This window comes from Miniopterus natalensis, chromosome 14, assembly GCF_054644295.1.
Source record: "Miniopterus natalensis isolate mMinNat1 chromosome 14, mMinNat1.hap1, whole genome shotgun sequence".
Lineage (NCBI taxonomy): Eukaryota > Metazoa > Chordata > Mammalia > Chiroptera > Miniopteridae > Miniopterus > Miniopterus natalensis.
Window position 1 is genome coordinate 28,796,253 of NC_142094.1, and position 22,918 is coordinate 28,819,170.

The 22,918-nt window shown below is 38.4% G+C and overlaps 1 protein-coding gene across 2 annotated transcripts in view; it reads left to right on the top strand.

Moving 5' to 3' along the window:
* ANK3 (ankyrin 3) overlaps positions 1-22,918 on the top strand; it is a 529,049-nt gene that overhangs the window by 53,125 nt on the left and 453,006 nt on the right. For both annotated transcript variants that reach the window (XM_087824408.1, XM_087824409.1), the window contains exon 2: positions 18,063-18,101. In XM_087824408.1, the coding sequence (XP_087680534.1) occupies positions 18,063-18,101 (39 nt within the window). The remainder of the gene's footprint in view (positions 1-18,062; positions 18,102-22,918) is intronic.

Sequence of the window (22,918 nt, forward strand, 5' to 3'; positions counted from 1 at the left end):
ATTTTGGAAGGTGAGCAGATTTTGCCTGGGAAGAACCCATGAAGGTGAAGTTTTTATTAAATATTTGAGGATAAGCAGTTTGTAATAAGGTCAAAGAGAGAAAAACGTTGCAGGGGCGACTGGGATATTTCAGGTTACTGAAGTGTGAAGCAGGATGATGTATTCACGGGGTGGTGCCGCTGGTTCTAAGGGTGGGAGCGTAGTGGGAGATAAAGCTGCATTTGGGAGCAGAAAGCAGACAGTGAAGGATTCTTTATGGCCTTCAGCAAGTGACGCACTCTCCAGTGCTCTACAGTTAGTGGCTCTGCTGACTCCCTTATATGTAGTAAAATTGAACTTCTTATCATTGGCTTTGTTTTCTTACTCCTTCGGAAGGTTTCCAATGACTTTTCATGCCATGGGTCCTGTTTCGCGTGAGAGTTAACTCTCAGCTTCTGAATGCCGCAGCAACCCTTTTTTGTTGCTTGTTTCTTAAGAGAGCAGGTTGGGACCTTGTCTGCTCTTGTAAATCCCTTAGGTTTGATTCTTTCACGTCGCCTGAGCAGCATCCATTGCACTCTGTGCAGGCACAGCCCTGCCTGGAGCAGTTTTCGTTGAGCTGAACCCAAGATCTGCTCTTTATCCTGGATGAATATTTTTTTGAGGCTAGAGCTTACTAACGCAGGCTCTCTTGGGGTGAAGGTCTCCTTTTTGCTGTGTGCTTCATTAGAACAAAAGCAAACCGTAGGTGTTTTGTACAGTAAAACCAAATGTGTTTTAAGTAAAGGTTAGCCATCGCACAAAAGGGAGGAAGTGGAACAATGTCATGAACAGTTGAGTGGAGCTGGGACTTTGGAGGTAGGCCTAGTTTCCAGCCTTCTGAGTGATTAATAGGTTGAAAGATCTTGATAAAGTCACTTAGCTCTTTGGGCCTCTGCTTCTTGATTCATGAAACAATCTTTACATTCTCTATTAGTTCTAAACTTTGAGTATATAAACAAGGGTTTAAAAAAGTTAAAGGATAAACCAAATTCCTTCATTTATATATAGAAATTAAGTTTGTGTTTCCTGTTCAAAGCAATGTTTAGTTATAGTTTGGAAAGATCTAAGTTTCCATATTACCAAAAACTTTTAAAAATTCTATTATTTTCTTATTTTTTTTTAATAATATGCTTTTACTGATTTTTTAGAGAGAGAGTAAGAGAAAAAGAGAGGGAGATAGAAACATCAATGAGAGAGAAACATCGATTGCTGCCTTCCACATGCCCCTACTGGGGGTAGAGCCTGCAGCCCTGTCATGTGCCCTGACCGGAATCTAACCAGTGACCTCTTGGTGCATGAGATGACGCTCAACCACTGAGCCACACCGCCAGGCCCAGAAACTTCTAATAACAATTCTAATTTTTTACCTAATTACCTTCTTACCATAATGTGTCAATTTAATTTCTGAGCCAAATATATTTGGTTACTTTTCATTTATCTTAGATACATAGCAGATATTTAACCTTGATATTTTATTAGGAATATAGTTAAATTAAGTGCTTACATACTTCAGATTACAAAAGGTAAAATCAGAATGGCTATCCTGATTATGGACATCCCTGGCCTCTTTCCTTTTCTATTTCGGCCATAATTCTAAGGCTTTTAGTTGTCTTGCAATGTGAGATGAGAGAAAAAGTTCTCTGAGACTGTGTGTTATAATTTTTGTTTAAAGTATTGTTAATCTGATACTTCAGTTATTTTTGGTTTAAATTGGCCTTTGTGTGCTGTTTGGGTCTAAACTATAATACATATTTTTTAATGATCAGGAGCATTTTGAATCCTAAATAACAGACTTGTGCTTGAATTTTGGGCAAATATCCCTTCATAATTTGGAGACTACTTGTATAGAGAACATAATTGAAATCCCCTACAAATGACTTAGAGCCACTGGTATGAAATCAGTTATAAACTGATTTCAGTAACTATTGATGAGGTTATATTTACCAGTCCTTAAAAGGAGTGGCCCTAGATTGTTATACTTCTAGCATTCTGTCTAATATTATAGAGTTTCCATTAGATATGTTTGCTGCTCTCACATTTTTATTGACTGTTTCTAATGTGATTTGTGCTGGGACTGCAGTTCCTGGAATTTATTAAAATTACAGGAAAGTCAGGAGATGTAGAATCTGAGAAACTCTCAGAAAGACTACTCTCTATGATAGGTGAACACAATTTTGCTTGGCCACCATTTCGAATGACGAAAGGTCTTTCCACCCAGGCTGTATCTATAGGTGTGGAATAGAGTAGAGAGTTGGGGAGCCTGGAACATACCTAATGTATGAGCCCTGAGTTATTATTTAGTAAAGCCTGAGCTCCCAAAATTATAATAAAACTTTATTTAACATTCAAGTGATCAGATTTCTTACTAGCTGATTTTTCTACTCAGGATGTAAATCATAAATTAAAATTGTTTTATTTCCCTTTGGAGAATTTTGGAATACTTGATAATCTTGTACTATTTCCCTCTTTTTGTTGAATTATCATATACTTGTAGAAATTTCAACCCAACCGAATAAATTCCAAACAGAATAGCAGGCAAAAAACTTCCAAAGTAATTTCAAAGATTCTGCATTGTTCATTAGTTGTAAAGCTTATTACAGCTTGTTACACAAAATGAGTGAATAAATTGCAAATAACCACTCCCCATTCAAATAGTTATAATTGAACTTGATGTAGACAGATTGTATTATAATTGAGATCTATATCTCTTATTTAGATTCTAACACACTAGAGTTTATTCAAGTTCCATGAGACTTATGTTCTATTTCTTTGCTCATTTTATGTTAAATTATGTTCTCCTTTGTATTTGACCTCAAGGCAGGAAGCATTGGCAACACTTGTTAGGCAAAAACAATAGCCAACTGTCAGTGGAAAGCATGGGTGGTTCAACTCAAGAGAAAATTAGCACTTAAAATTAGAAAGATAGAATCAGATCTGGATATTTCAGTTGGTATGGACTTTTAGGATATTGGTCTGCCAGTGATGTTTTTATACCATGTTGTATGTTTATTAATATCACTTATAGTTCCCCAGAAAATCACAGAGCTAGAACATTATTGCCTATCACCACCCCAGCTCAATCACTTTTCTCTTGTTCCATTTTATTGGATTGGCCAGCTAAAATTTAAAGCAACAGGTTATACCATGTTTTAGTTTGTATCCAAATCTACATTTGTTTTGATTTGCTTAAATGTTTTTGTCCATTTCATAAGTTTACATGCTTTGAAATTCTCTAGTCACTAGTATTTCCTTTGAATTAATAAGTGTTTAATTTTAACATTTTATATAATGATTCATTGTGCTTGCAAAAAAAACAAACAAAACTCCAGCAATCTATCATAAGAAAATAAATTATTCCTAGCCATCACATAGAACTTGAAAACACTTAAAGGAGTCTTTGTGACTACATTTTTTTCTGTTTGGGAGAATATATTTTCAGCACTTATTTAATATGCAGTTATTGCATGAAATAAAATGGATTAAGTTTTGCTATATTTTGTTCTTTCACTGGGCATTCTAATGATTATTTAAATGATATTGTTATGACTGCATTGTTTTGCATACCTGTTAAAAATGGATTTGATCTAGTTATTAATCTCATTTGGTTTTGTTGTTGATAAACCAATGTGAATAATATTAAATTTCTAAATATATATTTTTTGAATTTATTAAATTGGGCTTAATATGGAATCTATATACACTGTTTTATCTGGAAATAAGTAATAAAAATGATAACCTCAAACTTAAACTACTTAAAATTCCCATAGCTTTCATTTTTCTATAGTAAAAATTAACTACCACAACATTATGTAGCCTTAAAGTAAAATATACTGTCTTACATTATGCTTTTCTAAGCCTTTTATTATCTTTTCCTTTTGTTAACAGTAGAGGTTTTTAAAAAGCAAATGTTTTGAACACTATTGAACCATAATATGGAATTTTAAGTACTCTATGTAAGTGTTGTCTTATAAATAAATTAGAAGAGATTGAAAACATAATTAAAGGGTCAGTGTCTTGCTGGTTGTAGGAACAATTCATTTGGCTTTCATCTAAATGAATATGTAATATATGAATTATAAAGAAATATAATACGAAGTTTAAATAGTGTTTTAAAAAAGAAAGCTCATCTTATTTGAGCCAAATATCTAATTTGGTAGATCCAGAGTTCGAAGGTGGGAATTGATGGTGGGGGACTGGCTGTGAGGAAGAATGACATCAGCAAACCCCGTGTTCTCTTTCTTCAAAATGCAGCATCTTGTCTGTGTGCATTTCTTGCTGTGCCCGCTGCTTCTCCCCAGCACAGGTCGTGCCATCGTCTCTTACCTGGGCAGCGTGGGCAGCCCCTAGCTGGTGTCCCTGTCCGGTCCAGTCACAGATGCACGTCCCTTCGTTGGTCAGACCCACGGTACCGGCAGCGACGTGTGTTCTCGCCGGGCCTCGCCTCCGTCCCGCTTGCCTGTTGGTTTTCACGTCATCTGTTCTCTATCCTTGAGCCGCACTAAGCTCTGTGCTGTTTTGCCGACACATTAACCACTTTCCCGCCTTGAGGTCTTGTGACGGCCGTTCCCCCTCCTCGACGATCCGTCCCTGGACTGTCTCCACGGCTGGCCCTTCGCACCCCGAAAGCCTCACTCTCTAGTTCTTCCTTCCGCCGGGAGGGCTGATCTACAGCTCGGCCTAGACCAGCCCGTCTCTTCTCACAAATCCTTTCTAATGAATCACCTCGCTCCAATGATTTCCTCTGTGGCACTTCCACGATTCCGAGTCATCGTTCGTTTATTTTATTTGTTTTCTGCTGGAGCATAAGCTTTGTGAATGCAGGGATTCACCTGTCTTGTTCTTTGCTTTAACACCAGCAACTGGCAGCATAGTAGATGCTCAGTTAATAATTGTATGTCAAAATAGTTTGTAATGTGCATAGATTTTTATGTGGGTCTTTTTAAAATATATATATATATTTATTGATTTCAGAGAGAGGAAGGGGGAGAGAGAGAGAGAGATAGTAACATCAATGATGAGAGAGAATCATTGATTGGCTGCCTCCTGCACACCCCCGACTGGGGATCGAGCCCGCAACCCGGGCCTGTGCCCTGACCGGGAATCGAACCTTGATCTCCTCGATCATAGGTGGATGGATGCTCAACCGCTGAGCCACGCCGGGCCGGGCGATGTGGGTCTTTATATTAACTTCCCTGTTTTTAAATAAAAATAAAAAGAGGAACATTTCAGTTTTTTTCTTACCTAAGACAGTTAAGTTCAGTTTTCCCCCCAGAGTGCTCCTATATGTCTAGCACATTTTGTAGCAAATTGGTAATGAGGGGGAGCGCCTATCTGCCCTTTGACAGATAAGAAACTGACACTCAGATGGAAGGTTTTGTGCACACTCATGTGCTGGCAAGTGATAGAATAGAGAACCTAGAAGCTTTAGTGTCCTCTAAGCATAGCATTCTTTTGCGAAGGAGAGCCCGAGGCTTTAGGTTAAGTGATCAAGGTCCACAGCTGGAACTCTTGAAAAGAATTAGAGCTAGGGAAGGAGTGAGGTCTAAACAAAGCATGCCTTAGTTGCTTCTAGGGTTCACTTTGCATTTTACATGTAAGCCTTCTGCAACTGGGAAAATATGCACCCATTCTTATAAAAAGTTATGATTCTGTATTTCTAAAATATGAGCTACACATTTTCACGTTTAATAATACATTAATGTGAATTCTTTAAATACCATAGGCATTTGTTTTGTTTCAGAAAATATTTCAAATATGCCTTTTATATTTTCTAGCTTATATGTCTTTGAACACGGGTATCGTTTATAAAATACACAAAGGCATTTGTAATAAATGCAGCATGAGCTTTTTTGTTTCCAGACATAACCTCTTTAACTCTGTTGCTATGGATTTTCATTAGTATTCCGTGGGGCCTGGGTTGCCATAGAAAATGTGTAGTTGTGGAGGAGTTACCATGGCAACAGCCTGCCATTATGTATTTTTCAATATTAGCTAGCTGGAGATGATAGTAAATATGAATGATATTTGTTTAGGAGTTCAATAATGAAAAATAAAACAAACAGGATATTTTAATTCCCTAGTTATCTTCAACAGATATTTTAAATATGATGCCTGTTACCCTCTATACAAATAGATTATAGAAATGAGAGCTGCTCTGAAAGCTTAGTTTTAGCAGCCATTTAATTTGATCTCTGGAGATACTAAAATTTTAAATTGCCTTAAATGTTCGACGTGCATATAAACTCCCATATTATAACACTCCTTGCCGAATCGACGGAGGTTTTTGTTTTAACCATGGCTCCTTCCTGACCTTGAACAATAGCAGCCCAGGTACATGTGAAAAGACAAAGAGGAGGAAGAATCTTTTTTCTGTGTCTGAAATGGAATTCAGGAATAAAGGAAATCACCTGGTGACTCATTGCTCAGTGTAGCTTTACAAAAGCAAGAAAAAAAAGTAGAGAAACTATTTTCAGTAAAATGGCAAATCCCTTGTTTGAAGAAAGGTTTTAAACATACTATTCAAAAACATTTTGCTATTTCCAACCCTTAGCAATCATTTGGAAATTTCTAACCTATTAGAAATGTTAGGCATATTATGTCGGTTGTCTACAAATAACCTTCCTTATTTTTACCGTGATAGAGTGACACATCATCATTTTGTCACTGAGGCAAGCAGAAAAAGTGTTATAATAATTCAGCAAATTGGGTCTATATTTATATGAGATTAAAGAAAGAGTGAACTTCAAGTTTTACAGTTTTAGCTTATCCCCTCTAAATTCATATGTTGAAACCTCATGTCCAATGTGATGGTATTAGGAGGTGGGACTTTTGGGAGGTGATTAGGTCCCTTGTAAAAGAATAAAATTAGTGCCCTTATAAAAGACACCCCAGAGAGCTCCCTTGTACCTTCCACCATTGGAGGACACAGTGAAAAGATGGCCATCTATGAACCAGAAGACACTGTCACCAGACATCAAATCGGCTGGCACCCCGACCTTCACTTCCCAGCCCTGAGCTGTGAGAGAGAAATGTTTGCGGTAGACAAGCCAAGCAGCCTGTGGTATTTTGTTATAACAGCCTGAATGGACTAAGACAATCACCAAGCCCCTCTCTGAAGTTGTGGAAACATGTTGGGGCTCCTGTTTTTGTTTTCTTGAAGCTGTATCATATGGTAGCTCAACAGCAATCGTCCCCTGAAGCTTTTTCTCATGGGACATATGAAGCTAACCCCTTCTATGGAAGAGGAGAGGCTCAGTGTAGAATCACAGGGTCATCATTCACAACTTTAGACAACTGGCAAGCATATGATTGCGCCTGGGTAACCATGGGGCAGCTGACAGAAAAATGTAAAAACAAACAGAGTTTTATCAAGTGCAGTTAGATAGAGGGGGTATGTAGAGCTTGGTAGAAACATTTAAAAAGCTGATTTCTAATCTATGACGTTACTGTACCAAGTAACACTCTTGCAAGGAGGAACCTCAAGTAAAATTGCCAACAAAATACTCTGGATGGCCAGGCTGTAGAGTTCACGAACAATGATGTTCTTTTGTAAATGGCATTTGACACATAGTCCTTGTATTTTTACAGATGAGCGAATTAGTAACTTAATGGGTATTATCAATCTAGGAGGGAGTATTGAGTTTGGAGAGAGAATAAAATTAAATACTTGGGAATGCATTCAAAATATTGTGTGCATTTCTTTTTCCTGCCACAGGATATCTTAGAGCAGTGGAGAACAGAATGCCGTGATTGAAAGCATGGGCTTTGGAGTTACACTGCCTACCTGTGATTCCTGGCTTGGTCAGCTACTAGCTCTGTGGTATTCACCAAGTTAATGAACCTCTTGGGTCTCAGTTTCCTCATTCATATAATGAAGGATAATAGTAACTATGTTATAGGTTGTTGTGATTATCAAATGGACCTACATTTGTAAAGTGCTTTGAATAAGACCTGGTACATAGAAAGTGCAATTTAGATGTATGTTAATTAAAGTAGATAAAAGTAGGAAGGTTGGGGTTCAGAGTCACCCAGCTGATGACAGCTGATCAGAGGGCAAACTCCAGACCAAGTCAAAGATTAACTCATGCCAAAGAAGTCAGATAAGCAATGCCATAAAGAACGAGCTTGTTTTATTATTTTCAGATTTAAAATTACATGCAAGACATTGGCGTAATATTATTAGTAGCCTTTATAACATATACCAAAGTTTCATTTGCTAGAAAGCCCACTCAGGCTCAACAAGGATTTATTAACCTTAATCTTTATCATCTTCAGTCCTTTAGTCCCTGTACAGAGGTGTTTGGTAGCACAGTACAGGTGCAGAAGGTAATGAGCTCCCATAGAACTTTTTATCATGGTATATTACCTCCTTTACCTGCTTTCCCCCCCTTTGATGGATTTTGAGTCAATACTTAACAGAAAACTTTAGCTGAAGATAAATGCAGTTTTTCTAGAGGTTGCAGTTTGATTTGATAATTTCTTGCTATAGTTAAATTCCTTTTATGGTAATGGATAAGGTTCTGTATTTAAATTCAGTATTATAGCTAATCCACAGCCTTGATTCGAACTCTCTCGTTTCTTATCTCCTGTGGCCCTAGACTGCATGAATGAACCATTTATAATTTCTCGTTCATTGCTTTCAAACTTTTCTTTCTTCAGCCCTTTACCTTTCCCCATAAATCTGGTAAATCTCAAGGCTCGGATTTTCTCTGTCCTATCTTTGTAGTTGTTTAAGTTCCCTGATCCAAACTCATGGCCCCACTTTTGCCACCGGGAAACCCTGGTGGGGTTCGGGTTGCCTGTCGCTGTATCCAATTCAGTGGAGACAGGGTTGAATTATATAAAACCTTTATTGAGAAGGCCGGCCAACCAAGAAGACAGGGAGCATATGAGCATCCAAAACCTGCCTTCAGGAGTGGCCCGAGGCCTAGGGTTATGCGGGGAAATGGGGCAAACTGCGGCTGGGGACGGAATGCAGCTCTGTGCAGTCCTGGAAGTCCGCAGACCTCATTCTTTTGTTCTTGGTCATCTGGCGATGTCTCGATAAGGTGGTATCTTAACCCGTTGTTCACAGCTCTGTCACCTCCTTCATTGCTTCGTCCAGGATCAAGGGGAGTGTAGGGTGCAAAGGCCAAGGAGAAAGAAGCTTAAGGAAAAGAGAAACTTAAATCCCTGCTCGCCTAATTATATGTGTTCTACAATTTTATAAGTAATATAATTATATTTCAGATTAATTCAGGTGCTCAATCTTTGGACATTATAAGTGCCCCTGTCACTTTTACTTCTACGTGGATGTCTTGAAAATGAGTCATCATCCTGGTCTCTTTACAGCTGGTCGTCAGTCTGACTTTATGCTGGTGTTTACACTTGTGGACCCTGCTACAACCTCAAATGGTCATGTGGCCCAAACCCTTTTACTTCTTAAATCTCGCCCACTTGACCCCTTAACCCTATCCCCAACTGCCTCTTGAAACCAGTGACTCCTCTTACTTTTGAGATTTCCCAGGTTATTAATGTCTCAGTCACCAAGGCTCAGTGCTTTGGAAGATCTGTGCAATTAGTATAATTAACAGGAGGCTTGTCTAATGCTTTACTGAGGGGATTTTAACCTACTGGTCATGAGTAGCACTTGCAAGGCCCCTGAATTCGGATGTGAAAAAAATCACTTCATTTTAGTAATCTTTAAGTCAAAATCCAGCTTTTCCTTTAATTATGAATATAGGTAAGAAACCACAGTGGTATTAGCTGTACCTTTGACTTTCTCAGCAATAGTAATTATGAATATTTTTATGTTATGGTTCAATTGTTGAGATATTTCTACTCATAACTACTTCAAAATTACAGCTGTTATTAGACCTGCCACTAGATTGTACAATTTAATGCATTAACATAGAAGCACTTATTTTATCATAAATTTGTTTTAAGAAAACATTTTGATAACTATGTTTTACTATGTTTGGTTTCTTTAGCAATCCTATTTTATTTTATGCCTTTAAAAGCCTTATTTAGAGGTGGGCTCCAGAGGCTGTATTCGTCTGCTGAGGGGGTCCATGTTCCAAAATATGACTGTAAGAACCCTTGTTTTTCTATTATATGTACTCATACAAAATCTGACAGTCATTATAAACTTTGCACGATACTGCCTGTTTATTTATTTATTCACTCAGCATTTAAAAATACCTATTTATGCCTCAGGCATTATTTTAACCAATGTTTTGTCTCCGTTTTTGGAACCAAAATGCCATAATTTTACAGAATCATGGACTCTTTTGAAAGATTTTTAACATAGCAAAATAAAAATTAAGAAAAGGATTAATCTGTTCACGCTCGTGTGTGTGTGTGTGCATGCATGAGTGTTCCTTTCTAGTGTGAATGCAAATAGCACAGAACTAAGCAAGCTTGCCAGCAATTTATCCACCAGGATTAGAGTAAAGATATTAATAAGCCGGAAAAGTGAAGATAGGAAGTGAGACGGGAGGGTGATCAGGTATAATCAGAGACCCGACTGAGCATATTATCCTCAGGGGCTCCTTACATAGAAATGAGGTGCTTTGGAAAATAAACTGATCCCGATCATCTGTAGCGCCATAGCAAAATGTTCTCAAGCTCTTTGTGCCATCTGGGGATTTAATGAGTTGTATTTCTTACTCCCCACCTCCATTGTCTTGGAAGATCGTATACTTTCTAAATAAAGAGATTAGCTAGGGAAAATGATTTTGTTGAATTATATTTACTATCTTGCAACTGAATTATCTCTTCATAACAAACCACCCCTGAGCGCAGTGACTTAGCCAATGCTGTTTATTACCTCTCCTGCCTCCAAGGGGTTCTTGCCTGGGGTCTCCCTGCCGTCGCAGTCGTCTAAAGGCCCCACTGCTCTGCCTGCTTGTGGCGGCATCTTCATTCACACGTCTGATGCCTCAGTGTTCCAGCTTGTGGCCTGTCTCAGTAGAGTGGCCTGAATTGTTTTATATGGAGGCTCAGGTGCCAAGAGGCAGGAAGTGGGACCTGCCTGCCCTCTTCAAGGCCAGGACCACAGTGGGCACACTATCTGTGTTCTGTTGGCCAAACAAGATCCAAGGAGAGAAGCGAGAGTCCACCTCTCACTGGGGGCATTGGTATGTATGCACATGGAGGAGGGGATTGAAGGCACCCAGGGACCTCGTTTCACCCATTTCCCCTCGCTTTCCTTCTCAAACTAGCTCTTCCTTCTGGTTTCTCAATTTTTATTTATTGATAATTTAATTGATTGCTTTCTTGAAATTCAGACTAACTTTTTTTTAGTTTCTTATACCTAATTATGTCTCCATCCATTTTTATTTGTTTTTCTTTGTAGAGCTCCGGCATTCGTGGCTCTTCAATTCCACCACTGTTTTTTTAGGCTACCATAATTTTCCCCTGCGTCGTATGGACCGTGTTCTTGTTGGTTGTTTTAAAGTTTTGAAGTTCCTAAGGCCACCCTCACTTCTGAAACCAGCTGCAAGTTTGGGTTCCTAAGATCACCCACTAGAAAGACTCCCAGAACTCTGAAAGCTGTTACACACACTGTTACACTTTGCTGCAGTGAAAGGACACAGATTTGAAACAATCAAGGGAAGAGGCACATAGATCAGGGTCCAGAATAGTTCCACGGGCTGCGCTTTCATCGCCCTGTCCCAGTGGAGTCATGCAGATAATCTTTACTTTTCCCAGTAACCATGTGTTACAACACACTGGAGTACTGCCAACCATAGAGCTCACTTGAGCCACTGAAGCTGGGTCACGTTGACTTGTTTGGTCATAAAGACACTGTTGACTGCTCTCATGGTTAACCTTAGTCTTCAGTTCCTCCTGAGACTGAGCTGATACCCTGGGGCTACAAGCACCCCCCATAAATCACATTAGCATAGCCTCTGTGGTGTGGCCTAAAGCCCCAGTGTTAAACAAAGTCACTCTTATCAGCCAGGATAGTCCAAAGGCTTAGAGGTCACTTCCCAGGAGTGAGGGCAAAAGCTAGACTTCTCTTAGGCAAGGTTAAACTTCCATGTGGAGTTACCTTATGTCTTTCCCTCTCCATTCCATCGAACATGCTCTTGCCGGCTAAATCTTTCTAATAAATAGCCTTAGTCATGTCACTTTCCTGTTCAACAACCTATCGTGTCTTCTTGTTACACTTTTGTCCCTATATTCTAGATTTTACAGGTGGTTTTGATTATAAATATACTTTTTCCTTGGCCACATAAACCAGTAAAATAATAAAGTGATCCCGAATTACAGAATCACCCTATGTTTCCCTAACTGGTCTTTCCTGCTGTCTTCTCAACCTAAAATTCCTTTGTCTGTTCAAAATCTTTGTGGTCTCATCCAAGTGCCCCAGTATCACAAGGCCTTAATTGCTTAAAACAGATTTATTTCATTCCTCTTTAGATAAACCTTTCCTCGTGCATCCCCATGACACCTGCTGTGCTCTGCCTTGCATCGAAGTTATTTTTGTTCATATCTCATTGCCTTTTATAGACAGCAACCCCCCTAAGAGTAAGGATTGTGCCTTAGATGCCCTATAGAGGCCAAGATAATACCTAGAAATGGGCAGGGACAGAATAAATGCAGAATTTAATTCCTCTCTTTTGAGGGAAGATCCAGCAAACTTTTAACGTCACAAGAACAAACATGTTAAAATGGTGGCTTCTCTACTGTACATAAGTGCCAAGTGAATATTATGGGTGCTCTTAGGATCCATAGTGTGCTGGGGTGGTTAGGGAATTTATTTTTAGGATTTAGTTGTGTTTTAAAGAACTGAATTCATGTGAGCAAATAAATGTACTGTGTTTCTGGGTCAGTCTGTAACACATAGCACTGTTCATAGGTCAGTGATTTGGGGGAATCTAACCTAAAAGCTCTGATTGGGTCCTGTGGTTCCAGTATCAAAAATAATCTAGAATTCATTAACTTCAGTTCTATGCCCTCTCTTTTCTCTCATATTAAACCTTCTTCCTCCACCCTGTAAGGCAAGATTCCAGTATGCCTTACACTGAGAGAGACAACTCCATATTTACGTTTGTAAGCTCAGGCATGATATAACCTATATTTTCCTGCTTGTTACCTTAAGAGATTGTTCAGTCAAGGAAGAAACAAGAATTGTGTGAGACAGTCTTAAAGTAATTCCCCTGGACTTGAGAATAGTCTTGTTAGTGAACAATGGCTGAGAAATAAAGCATGATTGCCTCTGTGGCTCTGATAGAATTATACAAGTTTGGTAACCAATGGTTCTAAAGACTGTGGGAGTCAGTATCAGGGAACAGGAAGATTTTGGATTTGTGAACAACAGCCCTGGATTCAAGTCCTGTTGCTGCCACTAATTGAGCATACAACTCTAGGTAATTTGCTTGTTTCTTTGCTCATCAGTTTCTTCTTTCATAAAATAACAACGTTAATGTCTTCCCTGCTGTTCTCATAGGATAATTTTGTAGGACCAATAATATAACATGTGAAACCCCTGGACATGTGATTGTGTCTTTCATTTTTATTAATGCCAAATCAAGAGTGAACAGCTAAGCCTTTTTGTTTCTCAATGGAGCCATGGATACATGGTTGGGCTGTGAGAAGAGAAAAGGAGATAGGATATTTTCTATTTAAATTCCATTCTACCAAAGTTAATTATAATTAATTTAATTCTATTTAATTTATTCTAATTTTATTTAAATATATCACTTTTCTTCACAGCATATGATTTTGACTTGTTTGGCAGAATGAAAACAGGGGAGGAGGAACCTGGTTGGAGGCTCTTGGTGTGAGGCTGGTTACCAGAAAAGATGGGTGTGGATGAGTCTGGTCAAATCTTTGTCATCTAGATGAGGTCTTTGCAAGACTCTCAGACCTTTTCTGGGAAGAGTACAGGAAGAGGTGGTAGGACCAGTATGTTTTGTGTGTTTTCGTTTGAGTACAGAGAAGGTTGGGAGGGGCATCTGGGGTTTCTGTTAGAGAGAAGGGAGAAAACTGGCTCCTAGAGGAGCTCTCTGAGAAGGCAGCAGAACTGACCTAGAGAAAGTCTATGGCCTGGACAGCTCCATCTAGGAACACTAGGGTCACCTTTGATTGAGGTTTCTAGAAATTGAAACTTTCTTCAAATCTACAATTTCTTGTCAGTTTTTCAACACTTGCTAAAGTTAAACTATTCTAGAGCAGCAGAGAAAGAAATGTTATTTGGGACCAGGCCAATAGAAGGGAAACTTGCCTTTCCAAAATGGCAAGTTCATGGTCAGAGGGAGGGCAAAAATTTGAATCAGAGCTTGGCTGGTGGCCATGAAAAGGAAAGTATATGGGCCAGTCTTATTTCTATTTAGCTTTTACTCTAGCAGGCACTCTCAGCCCTGATGGGCCTATGGAGAAGAGAGAGGTCAGAGGTGCCACTTAAACCTCTGCTCTGGCTTGATCCCTCTACCCTACTTTTTACCACCATCTCCGCCTCACCTGCTAACTTCCTCCAAGAGTTTCTATTTTGCTTCAAAGTCCTATCCTTTTCTACCTCAGGGTTTGTGCCCCCAGGGACCAAAGTTATTGAAGTTCTTTGTTTTCTCTGCCTAGGAGATGACTAGGGAGGAGCCCCAGCATTGTCTCTGGTATCTCCTACTAAATTCTTTTTCTCAACAAACGTTGATAAATACTGAAATATTTCTGCAGATAATAATGGATAATCTACTTTTCTTCACATCAGCTGAGAAATTAACCGTTCTTTATTATACTGCTTTTGTAAGATGTTTCATAAGTCTAAATGAATTTATATAGTTAAGTTTGGGACAAAACATATTGCTGGGTTGGAGACTGACTATATTACAGGTTGGTAGCATGGTTGCATTGGGAAAAAAAAAGGCATTGAAACCAGACAACCTGGGTGTGTATTTAGGCCCCACTATGTACTGGCGGTATGACTTTGAGCATCTCATATAGCCTTTAAAATTTGGTTTCCTCTGTGGGATGGAGATAAAAAGAATTAAAAATAAGACTATAAGGATGCTTCTTTAGTATTCTAAAGACTACCTGTTTTAAACCCATAGCCAACTCTAACTCAATGATGAGACCCTAGAATCTTTAATATTTTAATCAGTTAAAAGACAAGGCTATTTGTGTTCACCATCGTTTTTAAACACTGTTTTGGAAGTTTGGGGCTGTGTAATAAGGCATGCCGAAAAGAGAGAGAAAGAGATAATTGTGGGAGGAAAAAAGCATCCAAAGAGTAACTGAAATGAAAAGTGATCTGGGCTCTTGCAAAGAACAAACAGCTTAGAATAGCCAGAAAAATTTTGAAAAAGTAGTTGGAGATTTTCTTCTAACAAATAGTATATGTTCTATCAAGTTTGCACTATATGAGTACAAGAATTAACAGATGGATCAGAAGAGGAGAAATAGCCCTGAATCTGGTATCCAGCCCTTGACTTACTGAGCACGCGTGCTGGGCTAGGCATGAGCTCAGTGCTTACTGTAATTTATCTAGTTTAATCCTTACAACAAAACTGTAAGACAGGTATTCTTATCCCCATTTCACAAATAAGGAAACTAAGACTTAGAGAAGCTAAAAAAAAAAAAACCCTCCAGTTGTCAAAACTAACATTAGAGCTCAAATTATACCTGAGAGCAGTGGCTCTCAAAGAGAATCTTATACAGATGAACCATAAAGGAATAAGTGATTTTACCAGTTGTGTTGGGTAAAAGGCTGAGTTATCAGAAATCACATTAATTACTCATCTGACACCATACCTACAAAAAATTCTACACAGATTGAAAAAAAAATGGAGCCAAGGGTAGAATATCATGGCAGGGTTGGCAGGCAAGTAGAAGAAAATATAACTTGCTATTTAATTGAAATTGGACTGGGGAAGAACTTTCTAGGCATAGAAACCACACAAGAAACAAAAGAAATTATTGATATGTTTATATAAAATTTAAACTTCTGTACACCAAAAACCATTAGAAACCAAACCTAAGTGCATGTAACAGACTAGGAAGGCAAATGAAGATATTTATATAATTTTGGTATACAAATTATTAATATCTTGATTGTATAAAGAAATTTTACAAATCAATAAGAAAACCACAAATTTCCTAAGTAAAAATGGTCAAGGCAATAAACAGGATAATCACCATAAATTTAAAAAATTGTTCAGAAGTAATAATAAGAAAAAAAATAATGAAAATTAAAAGTAGAGACCATTTTCACTATGAAATAAAAGGTATTTTATGAAAATGTTAAGATACATTTGTGAACGTTTGAGACATAGGATCCAAGCTACCCTGCTAATTGTCCTTTTCATGGGCAGACTGTAAACAAATGCTGTGGAAAAAGTTTATGCCTTTTCTTCAGAAATTTTATTTTGGTGAATTTTACATAAGGAAGTTAGCAGAAAAAAATGTCAAGATTTTTGTACAAGGATGTTATTACAATGTTAGCTGTATTAGACAAAAAGGAAAACAACTTAAATAATAAATATTAGGAAATGCTTAAACAGATTTTCCCTTGTGAATATGAAGATTAGGGTGCAATTATTAAGATTGTGTTGTTAATGACTGTTATGTATAAAAATGATTCATTGTTAAGAGAAAAAGGCAAGATATATTAGATATGTGGTATAATCCTAATCTTGTTTAAAACACCATGTATGTGTGTGACCCTGTATATTGAAAGGGAACAACAGAAGATACTAATTTTGTTCTAAGTGGTGTATCATGATTGGCTTTTATTTTCTATAGTTTGCATATTTTCTACAATGAAGATGTATTGCTTTTATGGTTAGAAAAGGTTATTAAAGTTACCATTTTAGAAGTTGTTGTGATGGTTAAATAAGAAAATATGGCTGAGATACTAAGAATAAAGTAAGGTTTCAGATATGTTAATTTTCTTCTATTTTTTTTATCGGAACCTCAAGTAGAAACTTCAAATTTCAGACTTAATTCTTTATGATTTATTAGTGGATTTATAAAAGCTCACAAGATCAAATAATTTTTGTGCTGTCAATTTATATAGCTTTGGTCGACTTGAATTAACTAATGCAAGTGCCTTTAGAGCTAAAGGTACAAAGTAGAATTTTCCTTTCTTCACATTCTGTGTATTTAAACTTTGATACCAGTCGGAATAATTTACATCTTACACATATTACTATGTCCTAATAAACAATGAGCTAAATGTATTTTCCCCCAGATGGAATAAAGTTAGCTTGTTGTAAAAGCAGAAAGTCAGCCCTAACCTTCATCGTGGTCCTTAGTTTCTTATATTTATTCCTTAATAAAATTATAGGTACCATATCATCTCTTGCATAATCAGGTTTTTGGCTTTTACATGCCTTGTTATTCTGGACCTCGATAAGCAATATTTAAGGTAATGAAGTTTGGGAGAGAAAATGGGCTTCTCATAATAACTGTGAAGGAGAATGGTTTGGGCAAATGTTTTACAGTGCCAGCGTTTTCGCCCAGAGGAAAATTGTTTTTGCATTATCTTTATCATAATGGTGAGAGTTCTATGTCATTGACGTATTCATTTTTAAGTTCAGGGTCATATTTGTGTGTATTTGGCACAACTCATTTTTAAAAGTTCTACCTAAGATGATCAATGCCACTGATTTGATATGCATATGTCAGAGCATTTCTTTATTGTGTATTTATCTAAGCATTTTCTGCAGACTTCTTTTATTTATTTATTTTTATTTTTTTAAATATATCTTTATTGATTTCAGAGAAAGGAAAGGAGAGGGGGAGAGAGAGAGAAACATCAATGATGAGAGAGTCATTGATCAGCTGCCTCCTGCGCGCCCCCTGCTGGGGATCAAGCCCACAACCCGGGCATGTGCCCTGACTGGGAATCGAACCCCAATCGCCTGGATCCCAGGTCGATGCTCAACTGCTGAGCCATGCCCGGCCGGGCCTGCAGACTTCTTTTACTATAACCCATCATGCTTCCTGTTTTTCTTTGTGTTTCCTTTCGAAGCACTTTCTGCTTTTTTAAGTCCATTAATAATAAACATTTGTTAACACATTCTTTCATGTTTGCTAAATGTCTGTTTCTTTGTTTTTAGGGTGACTACGGATCCTACTATTCACGAAGCTCTAGAAAGGTAAAGAAAATTTACACTGAGCTAATCAAATATATTATTTTTGGTTTCCCTTCTTTGTTGTAATCATGAACATGGACTACAATGAATTTTTATATGAGATGCTACTTTTTAACCAGTTTATTATTTTTTATTAGAGAACAATTGGAAGGCTTTTATAGATTTGCCTAGTGGGGCCACCTGGCCACCTGGATACATGCTCATGGTAGAGCGGCTACTGGAGGGTGTTCACTATATGGCACATCTGGTCCTCAGATGAACAGTTTGTGGTTGATGTTATAGCACGTAAGGGTAGCCATGTCCTCTGGAGACTGATAGAGCATCAATTTTTTTATTTATAAGGCCATGAAAACCAAATGCTTGGTTTGGTTCACTGATACGTTCTCTTTCTTCTGTTTGAAAAGCTGGGCAGTTGAGCGTTGACCTAGGATCCAGGAGATCGCAGTTCGATTCCCGGTCGGGGCACAGGCCCGGGTTGCGGGCTGGATCCCCAGTCGGGGGTGTGCAGGAGGCGGCCGATCAGTGACTCTCATCATTGATGTTTCTGTCTCCTCCTCTCCTTCTCCCTTCCTCTCTCTGAAATCAATAAAGATATATTAAAAAAAGAAAAAAAAGAAAAGCCTACATGGAAGTCCAATCATGATCAGTCATTTGCTTCTAGATCCGGAATCAGAGCAAGGAGAGCCAGTTTGATGATTTTAATAGTGAGAGACTTTGTAGCCACGATGACCTGATGTGCCTGTCTCACCTTGAAGGGATTCTGCTCAGGGGTCTGTGCAGGTGCCTTTCCGGTCAACAGTGATGAGTAAATGCTGCCACTCTCCCTCTCCCTTTCCCATTTGCCCGGAGTCCCCGCCATTCATCTTTCCTTATGCCCATAACATCCACGCCTCTTTCTGCTGTTAGCCTGGGAGGTCGCCGTCCTTTTCCCTGGCAGGCTAAGGTAAGGGCTAGGCCAGAGCACATTTGAATGTCAACTCTGCCGGGCTCTGTGGTCTTAGACAAGGGACTGAATTGTTCTATGCTTTGTTTTGCTCATTTGAAAATGGATTAGTAATAGGATCTACTGCATAGATTTGCTGTGAGATTTAACTCAGTGACAGAAGAGCTCAGTAAATATCAAATAATACAGTTCATGTTATTATGGCTTAGTGTTGTTTTTTCTAAGGTGACTTCTGCATTCATATGTATAGATTCACATGTAGAAATATGATGGGTTACAGTAAAAGACATCTATGGAAAAGGCTTAGATTGAATTATGTGAGATTGCCGTTTTGGTACAGCAGAAATAGTCCAACACCAGCTATTTCATATGGCTAAGCCCAATAATAATTAACATAATTCTGTTTTCTATCTCGGAAAACTTTAGTTATTTTTCTTCTTTTATACATATCACTACTGTAATTCTTTGAACTATACGTGCATTTGAATTATTTTCCTTAAATCATGTTACTTTTTAATTGTTATTCAGTGAAATGCTAGCAGAATACAGATTTTTTGTCACGAGCTACTAATAAGAGTGATAATGTCGTCTATTGAGATTTTTACTTTGGTTTAATAGGCATTTCTCATCATGTCACCAGCGGGGTCCAGGCTCTGTAATGATATAATGTTGCTGGTCAGTGTTATTTGTGTCATTAGTGATAAGCTAAAACCAGGTTCATCTGAGTCCTACACTTGATTCCATCTTACCCATGTATAATATGTCTGATCTTTTGAAGAATGTTTGCATTTTTAGGGTATATTTCCTTTTCCAAACATTTTAAGGGGTAAAAATGTAACTATCTTTATTATCTAAAGTTAAAAAATTGATCCCTATGTTAAATTATTGGGCCAAGAGCATAGATCTAGTTAGTGGCTACCCAGAGTTCAGCAGAGGTCTTCATAATTCAAAGCTAAGGTAGACTTTTATATGTCTGATCCCGAACTCTCATTTTATGTAGTTGAATAAATAAAAATCTAGAGGTTATCTGAATAACAATGGCAGAATCAAGACAGAGATGGGCATGTTCCAGCTGCTCCCATTCCTGACTGTATTTCGAGGATTCTGCGGTTGCTCAAAAGCATTTTCTGACCACACTTTAGAATTTTAAGTCCAGTATAGTTAATAATTGATACCATTTTAGAATGACTAAAAGAGGATTTCACCAATACTCTGATGAACAAAAATATATGTTGTCTCAAGTATTTAATTTTTTTGAAATGTTATGTGAGAATGAAACAGCTCTTCGTGTGTGGATTTAGGACTTCCTTGTTCTGTTCTGATCATGTATTTGTGTATTTGATCAACTCCTGTATCTAGCCTTTAGCTGTTTAAAGAGCTTCTGGAATGAATGTGGGCTTATGCCAACTTCTGTGGCGATCTTTTATATGTGGTTTAAACGCTGTCTTTACTGAAGTGCTTCCTTTGTCCCCGGGGTCAGGAGACACGGGAATGCAGCTGCTGGGAATGCAGGCTGAAATGGCTCCTCGGGGGGCTCCCACACCCCCATTCAGTGAGGTGGGCGACTGACACCGACGGGCAAGAAGAGGCTGGGAGCTGATGCCTTTTATCCCCAAGGTGAAGGCTTGCTTCTGCTTTACACTTTCGGTATCTTGGGCGTGTCTCTTCTGGTCTGTCTGGTTTGTATATAAACATAACCGCCATGGTGCTTTGGAAAACTGGACTGTCGGCTCAGTTCACCTTCTTTCTTCCTTGTCCCAGTTTCAAAGAAAATACCAGAAGTCAGAGATCTGAACTCCAAAGAGTTCCCTCACGGCTTGGCATCCACCGCAGCTCCTCCAGCCGCCTACTCACCTTGCCAGCCAAACCGTGTCTGGGGCCTCGGAGGCAACACAGAATCCTTGTTATTGAATCTCTCACCCAGTGAGAATATTAAAGTGCCCCCGGGCAGAGGTGAGGGCATGTGACATCAGAGGGCACAAATGGAGGGGGCGGCTCGCATGAATTCTAGTTTAACGGCGAGAGGAGTTGAAGGAAACCCATTTATTCTGTCTGATTCTTCATTCCCCCCACTGCGCTGATCAGGTGCTTTTGTAGAACGCGCATCACGTGGCAGTGTTTAAGAAGCCGAGGCCACTGTTCCAGTCTCGTGTGCCAAAGGCAGGCCTGCGATCTAAAGCCTCTGAAGGCCACCTGACGTTTGAAGATAGGTGTGCTGTCAGGATGCCCTGTTGACTTCATATGAAGGATGAAGGAAGCGCAGGCCTCTCGGATAGGGTTCTTTGTCCTTGAACTCCAGAACGGAGCGATCGGAAACAGTGTCGCATCCTGCGAGGCGCGGTCTGAACCCTGAGGGTGCCCTCCTAAGAACCCGCGGAGCTGACTCACGGATTGAAGGGTGTGGGTTACAGTGAGGCTGCCTGAAAATAGGATGATTCCTGCTGCTGACAAAGGCTTGTTTTCACTTTACATCCAGAACAATCGGAGCTACCACAAAGGGGGCAGATGCCCTGAAGGTCTTTAGGCGGAGACTCTGGCCGACATCAGGTTCAGACGCGAGAGTCCTCTCCCTGGTTGGTGGCATCGGCTGTCATTCATTTTACTTCGTCTTAGGGTGGATCTGACAGCTCAGACGGGTCTTTCTTTCCTCTTTGCTGTTTCACGGGGAATCTTCTTGAATGTCAGTAGAAAGAAGAGTCCCATTTTCTTTGGAATATCAGTTCCTAAACATCTTTCTCTGACATTCAAAGAAGACGTGTTTGCTTTTGTTCTAAAGAGACTAATATTATTGTAGGCCCTTTAAAAATGTGTTAGGGGTGTGTGTGTGTGTGTGTGTGTGTGTGTGAGAGAGAGAGACTGAGAGACTGAGTTGGAAGATTAAAAAATAATTGGTTAATAAGAATAATTATAAAAGTATGTAGTTTACCTATATTAAAAATCATCTTATAAATGTCAAGTCATTAATTAATTAACATCTAATTGTGACATGCAAGTAATTGACATCAGCTCAAACCCACGAGCTTAGAATTCTGGCTCAACAGACCAAAAAATCCATAACCAGAAATGGTAAATCTCATGCTCTCACAGCTGATACTATCCTTCTGCTCAAGAGAAAATCTAATTTCTCAACTGTCCCTCTGTTTTTCAGAACCACTACAAAGTTGCTAAAGGTTTCAGAAACGAAGTTTAACGTCACAGTGTTTTCTCCCAGACAGCTGATACTGGTGTTTACTATCTCCGTGAAGGTGGAGGGATAATCTATTTTATTCCCTCCTGTAAAAATATATTTAGAGACCAACAATAAAAATTGTACTCAGTAAAAGAATCTTTCTACAAAAGAGTTTCATCCTTGCTTTTCTTTGATCACTAATGAGATATAGAACATTTTTTTCCATGCTTAGTAAACATTTAACTTCTTTTGTGAATTGTCTATCTATATTTTTGGGTATTATTTTATTAGGGTATTAATGTTTTGTTGTCAGTTTACATGAGCTTTTTATGTATTAAGATTATCAGTCTTTTAACAAATACAGGGTGTCCCCCCCAAATATATATATGTACTTTGAATAATTATAAAGCCAGTGTTTATTAAAATACATTTCATTTTCAAAATGTAATAAAATCAGCTGTTAAAGTGTGTATACATTTTTGGGGACACCCTATATTTTTCAAAATTTCCTTTGCCTTTTAATTCTTTTTATTTTGTTTAACTCGCAAAGTTTCATTTAAAAATTTGGTCAAAAACACTTATTTTCTAACTATGGTGGAACTGGTAACTGTAGAATTGTTTAAAATTTGTTAATTTTTAGAAAATATGTTTGGGCACAATTTCAGATCATATTTTTTATTTAAAAATCAAAAGGTGGTAAATATGGCT